Source organism: Arachis ipaensis, chromosome B5, assembly GCF_059453495.1.
Source record: "Arachis ipaensis isolate K30076 ecotype BB chromosome B5, ASM5945349v1, whole genome shotgun sequence".
Taxonomy (NCBI): domain Eukaryota; kingdom Viridiplantae; phylum Streptophyta; class Magnoliopsida; order Fabales; family Fabaceae; genus Arachis; species Arachis ipaensis.
Window position 1 is genome coordinate 153,476,211 of NC_142440.1, and position 6,604 is coordinate 153,482,814.

The window sequence follows — 6,604 nt, forward strand, 5'->3', positions numbered from 1 at the left end:
TCAGATTTGTGATCTCTATATGAAAAAAAACACATTAAATTTCACACATTATTAAAAATATTACTATAAATTCAATATCAAAATTAAAAACTCCACATTCTATCTTTCTTTTTTTAGCAACAAAAATAATATATATATATATATATATATATATATATATATATATATATATATAATTTTTTTTGGTATTTTTTAATTTTACAGGTTAAAAATTAATCTATTACGAGTCTGAATTTTATTTAAGAGTTTATTGATGACTAATAAATTATTGTATATATGAGGAGATTCAAAGTCCGAATATTTATTTAAGCAAGTGAACTAACTAACTATTTGACAGTAATTTTAATTTATAATTTTTTTGAAGTTTTTTTTTGGTAGAATTGTTTCCTCTAATTATGGAGTGGGGAGCACCAAAGATTCTAGAGACATGGTGACTTTAGCCTTTTGGGATATGCAAAAACCTTAGCTTTTTTGTGTATTGATTCAGCTTTAAATTTAATATCATGCAACTTTACAATAAAAATGTGTTAGCTACAGGACCCCACATTGAGCAACCACAATAGTTGTATACCACTCTGTCAAAAGGGCATTGTAATGTGAGATTTAAAGAGTTGCCAGCCAAGGATTGAAAGAGAGAGGAAGCTAAATTATGTGACCCATTTGAGTTTTGAGACTAGTTGATCTTACAATGGCAGGCTTTAGGTACAATTACAATGTGAGTAACCATGATTTTTATTGGAGATTATGATATGCCACACTCCAAAAGTGCTCTCAAGTTTTAGCTTCTAAAACTAAAAAGTGAACCAAACTTTGGCATGTGCCACTGGAAAGTGTGATTAATAAAATGGTCCAAGTTTATACATGCTCTCACATGATAAAATTACATCATTTAAATGAGTGGGAGATAAAATCATAAGTCAATACATCACCATAAATCTAAGCTTGCTATGGTCCGTTGCTCAATAGAAGTTGACTAAAGCCAATGTTCACAATCGTTTTCTTCAGAGTAAATGTTTTGCACCACCTTGTGGTTGTGAATACTTGATGTTTTTAGCCACAAAATCTGATGTTTAGAAAAGGTCCTTACCATTTATTACAGTAAAACCAAAAACCTAAATATTCTCTTATTTTTATTTCAATTGCTTAAAAAGCTGAAATGTTAAGGGTGTTGAGAATACAGATATTTGTCCACCAATGCATATTCTGCACCAGATTTTCATTCATGTAACTACTACCTTGTTTTCCTCAAGCACATGATTTCCATTTTTTTCTACAGATCAACATTCCACAAAGAACTCTTGTCCTCCAAAAGAGTATTATGTACGAAAAATATGTGTTGGATTTCAACTTTCACGTGATACAGGAAAATAAATTGATGACGGGATTTTTTGGTCAACGTATTGATGATGGCAATTTTTGGTCAACGTGTTGATGTTGGGTTTTCTCATGTGAAAGCGAGACAAACCCAACAAATATTCAAGGCCCGTAATTCACTCTAAAGGGCCCTTATTCAATTAAAACTGGCATCTACATTATATAAATCCTATCCCCAAATCAAAGACCCCCCAAATTTAAAAGTTTAAATTATCATTAGATAGAGTCAAAAATAAAAAATATATATGCTAATTATTGACTTAAAAAATTTGATTTCTAATATTTTCCCATGTAAAATATAAACTATAAAGTAGACACGATTGAATTATTGCAAGGTTAGAAATATTTAATTTTCAATAACTAATTAAAAGAATTGAATTTAATTGATTTAATTTTAGTATGCTACAAGTATTATGGTTCAAATATTTAAATTTGGCTGTCACCAAAAAAAAAATTATTTAAATTTGGCATTCTCTCATTCATTTATATACATTTAAGCAAGGGTGCAGTAAAATGTACGAGCTAGAAATTTTGAAGGAAAAAGAAATCCATGAAATTTGATAACTCTTTCTTATAGGTTTAGACAGATCGACTCTTCTGATTTCCATAGGTCAATCCAGTGAAAATATATGAATATATATAGACCATATCAAAATTCAAGGATTGAAACATTTTACATCATTCTAACTTTGCCTCTTCTTGCACTAAACTACCATGGAAAAAAAAAAGGAAAGAAAAAGATGAAAGGGGGAAACAAAGGATAGAGAGAAAAAACAAGAGTAAGAAAAAAAAATAATATAAAATATTTTTCATGTCTATTCCACCATAGCATCAGCCGAAGTCTCGGCAGCAGCAGCAGCAGCAGACACATTAGATTTTCTTTTGTTCTTCCCTGCATGAAAGGCACCAGAGACATCAATTAAACATCACAAAGCAGACAATATGAAAAGACAAATTTGGTCAACAATTTGACAATTTTTTCTAGAATGTTTAAATACAACTGAACTACTATTCGCTACTACTCATAAATTGCCAAACTTCCCAGACCCCAGCACACTTAATTTAACATAGTCCAACAAAGTAATCACCAACTATTCTACATAGTTTGCAACGAGATACTACCATGTGATCAGGATAGAACACGTCACTTTGTTTATGCAGTTATGCAAGTGATTGATGAAAAATATTCATGATATTCACGACCACAACTCAAACGCGTAACAAGTACATAGTTATCAAAAATTCAAAACAGGTGCATTTTTTTGTTATTTCAACCTCACATATGATCAGGTATGCCTAGGGTATGCATTAGAATGAGCCAGCATGGGTCAGCTACCAGCTGCAAGGGAGGGGAAATTTACTCATGAGAGGAGGAGCTATCCTCCATCAAGGAATGACGGTAAAATTGGCATAAAAGAAACTTGTGAAGTCACCAAGTACCATAAGGCTTTTTTTGCCACAAAAAATACATTCAGCAAAATGAGAGTTAGATCCAAACAAATAGTGAATTGCATATGGGCTTCACCATTTTACTTTAACCCTTGATTTCAAACTCCTTTCACACCATGTACAAGAAGATTAAGAAGGATTGATCTCTGTTGAATTAAGTATTTATCACTAGGTAACAGCTATATTTGTTTGTAAAGGTACAACTTCAGGTACAACTACTTCCTATACATATAATTCCTACATTGTATCAAGCATCAAGGGGATGCATCAATACACCTATTGTGGGCACCTTATATCAACAATTTCAAGGGAGATAGATACTAAAAAAATGAACAATCTTGGTCCAAAAAAGAAATTGGTCCATGTGCATGCATATCTTTGTCCTCTACCATGGAAGTATGAAGCATTATAAAGGTGTGACGAAACCACGACACATTCATTGAGAAGACCTTTGAAGTTGGGACTAGTATTCTTGAGGTTTAGAAATTTGAGTTCATGAGCCGTGTAGTTATTCCTTTCATTGATAACTAGATGGGAATGATCAAGTTGAGATCAATCATGTTAGTATAAAACTTTAATTGTTTCTTGCTTGGTGTATGCATACAACACTGCAGCCTCTATCAAAACCTAAGAATGTTCACTTTGAGTTTTATGGAACTTGGAGCTTGTATGTTGTCACTATGTTATGCACTAAATTTTATATATTAGTGCCATTTGCATTCGGACTTTCGCAACATTCACATACGAAAATCAATAAGCATGAAAGCTAACCTTTGCCTTTGTGCTTCTTCAGTTGCTTAAGTTTCAAACTCTTCTTCAAGTGAAATTTTCCTGAAGTTTTACTAATAGTATCTTTGGCCTCCCCAGCTGGAAGGAAAATCAAACACAACATTTATTTACTATGCTAGCCAAAGTTATGCTACCAAAACAATGATCCAGTTAAAAATACACGTCCAAAACGAGAAGAAAAAAAAAACATTAATTTGAAGCCAAAAATCGATACCTGCTTCGGCAACTGCCATTTGCACATCTTCCATGCTCACCAAGCCTTTCTCCAAGGCTACCTTTTGCTCCTGAAGTTAATTCCAATGAACACATAAATCAATAATAATACAGTGATTACTCAACTTCAGATATTAGAAAAAACCACAAACAGAGTTTGTAACTGCTTAACTAACAATTATACAACAGAATAACTGACTAACGAACTCAGAATAACTAAATTCCGATGAGAGGGAGAGAACAGAGTAGAGAGTGTATATACTCGGCGCCATTGTTTGAAGAGCTTGCGCTTGCGCTTGCCGGAGAGGGAGGAGGGTTGGTCCTTGACCTTGAGCTTTCCGGTGACAGGGTCGCCGTGAATCTTCCTCTTCCTCTCGGCGATCGAGGCTCTCCTCTGCTTCTGCACCACATTGAACTTGGCCATCCTCTTGGATTCTTTCTCTTTCGCGGCCCAAACCCTAATTCCCTGCTCAGCTATCTTTCCACTCCATTTAACTATTTCCAATATTATAATAAATAATTTTATCATTTATTTATTATTGGATTTGTCTCTCCACATTTTTTTAAATAAGATTGTCTTTATTTTTGTGGAAAATAAACTAAAATTAAGACACAAAATGCTACAAATAATTAGCCAGTTTTAAGTGAATTTAGTAAGTAATCGTACCAATTGGACTATACCGGTAATACCTGGGTTTAACAGCTACACAATTATAATTTGGATAGAGTTCATACGTGCACAATAATTTTGGAACAACTATTTTAAACTTAAATGATTTTCACCACTTTAACTAACCAGCAAAATAGCTCATAAAACTGTTACTAAAAGTCATAAGACCAATCATCTATAAAAAGAGAAAGACTCAAAGTAAAGGGGTACGAGAGATAAGCTAATAACAAAAGCACTTTTGCAAGGTTCCATCGTTTATTTCAAGTAATTTCACTGACTTTATCGTCGGGGGGTTTCGTGTAGGTCCTTCCCCTGACGTCTTGATCGGTGAAAAAATTGACAAATTTCTGAAGCCAAGCAAACTTGTGCCCCGAATTTAAGTTACATGTCGACTGCATCATCAACTGGTGCAGAACATTTGGCGCCTACCGTGGGACCCAAAATTAAATAACCCCACATTCATCTCGACTGTTTTGTTAGACTATGGCCGACGATGCCACACCTCAACCACCACCCCCTACTCACGACAAACTAGTAGCCATGAACGCCGCACTTAAAGCCGAAGTCAAGAAAATGGCAGATCTGCTAGCCAAAAATGGCAAGGGTGGTACTGGAAATTCCAAGAATGAACTCTCGAATGATGTACGATCTCGGGATAATGACCCTCAGGAGGTCACCCTTCTGAAAGAAAAGCTGACGATCTCAAATCCTTTTTCAAAAGACATCGTAAAATTTCAGATGCCAAAGAACTTCGTACTACCTACTACGTTGAAGTCTTACGAGGAGTTCAGAGACCCTTGCATCCACCTTAAAAAATTCCAATCAATAATGTTTTTTAATGGTGCTTCTGATCCTATACTTTGTAGATTTTTCCCAACTTTTTTAGATGGTGCTGCATTACTTTGGTTTTCTAAGTTGCTTGCAGGTTCAATTTCATCTTTTGAGGAGTTAGCACGATCTCTCATCGACTATTTTACTGCCTCGAAAATATGTGTGCATGGGTCGGATTATCTTAGCACTATCAAACAAGGATAACATGAGAGTTTAAAAGACTACATGACTCGGTTTGCCAAAACAACTATGGAGATCACGGACCTCAATCCTGAGGTACATTTACACGCATTCACCTCCGCCCGAAAAAATTCCAAGAGACCATAGTCATGACTAAGCCGAAGACATTAGCAGAATTCAGAGAAAAAGCCTTGGGTCAGATGGAGATTGAAGATCTTCATGAAGCTCGGTGTACAGAAAGACAACAACCTTGCCGAGATGAAGAAAAGCTCCCCCGATTTCAGAACAACAAGGACCATAAAAAGCCTTTCAAGTTAACCCCCAAGTTCGATACCTACACCCAATTTAATACTAAAAGAGAAGACATTATCAAGGAGATACTTAACGCGAAGATCATCAAACCACCGACCAAGGCCAGAACGTACCAAGACCAAAAACATGTGGATAAATTCAAACATTGTGCTTTTCGTCAAAAGTTCTGTCACACAACTGACGAATGTGTCATCACCAAAGATCTCTTAGAAAGATTGGCAAGACAATGATTACTGGACAAATATGTAGACGGAAGTATACAGCAAGGACGTCCGAGAACAAACAACAACTCCCACAATTATACAACAGGCGTACAAGAGAAAACTGATTCCCCACCTCAAACAAGAGGGATAATAAATTGTATTTCAGGAGGATTCTCAGGTGGAGGGTTATCCAGTTCGGCAAGAAAAAGAACGTATCGAGCAATACTGGTGGTCGAAGGAATCCCATCCGAGGTGGCACTGAAGGCAGCAACGTCTACCATCTCTTTTAAACATTCAGATTATCAAGCAACTTTAGCTAATTTAGACGATCTAGTGGTGATTTTCATCCAGGCTCGAGACCTATTGGTAAGAAAAGTACTCCTTGATCCAAGTAGCAGCACCGACGTATTATTTTTTTTCCACCTTCAAAAATATAAAGCTGAGCGCGAAATCAATACAACCATCCCCCGGAGAACTGGTAGGATTCTCAGGGGAAAGGGTACCTATGATCGGTTACACCTGGATCAGAACAACACTAGATGAACCACCATTATCAAAAACAAAAGATGTTCAATTCTTAATC

General features: G+C 35.4%; 1 protein-coding gene across 1 annotated transcript; it reads right to left on the reverse strand.

Annotated features, from left to right (window-relative positions):
* Nucleotides 1–1,972: 1,972 nt before the first annotated feature.
* Nucleotides 1,973–4,369, reverse strand: LOC107644569 (uncharacterized). Its single transcript, XM_016348457.3, has 4 exons — nucleotides 4,088–4,369; nucleotides 3,827–3,896; nucleotides 3,595–3,690; nucleotides 1,973–2,266 (listed from the first exon to the last, which is right to left on the reverse strand). Exons 1-4 carry the CDS (start codon nucleotides 4,352–4,354, stop codon nucleotides 2,190–2,192), a joined length of 510 nt encoding a protein of 169 aa, XP_016203943.2. The 5' UTR covers nucleotides 4,355–4,369; the 3' UTR covers nucleotides 1,973–2,189.
* Nucleotides 4,370–6,604: the final 2,235 nt, after the last annotated feature.

Excerpts from the sequence above, each read along its gene's own strand:
- LOC107644569 (XM_016348457.3), bottom strand. The coding sequence starts at position 4,354 with ATGATAAAATTATTTATTATAATATTGGAAATAGTTAAATGGAGTGGA. Across the intron at positions 3,897-4,087 it reads TCTTCAAACAATGGCGCCGA|GAGCAAAAGGTAGCCTTGGA; the intron begins GTATATACACTC and ends AATTAACTTCAG. Across the intron at positions 3,691-3,826 it reads AATGGCAGTTGCCGAAGCAG|CTGGGGAGGCCAAAGATACT; the intron begins GTATCGATTTTT and ends TTTTCCTTCCAG.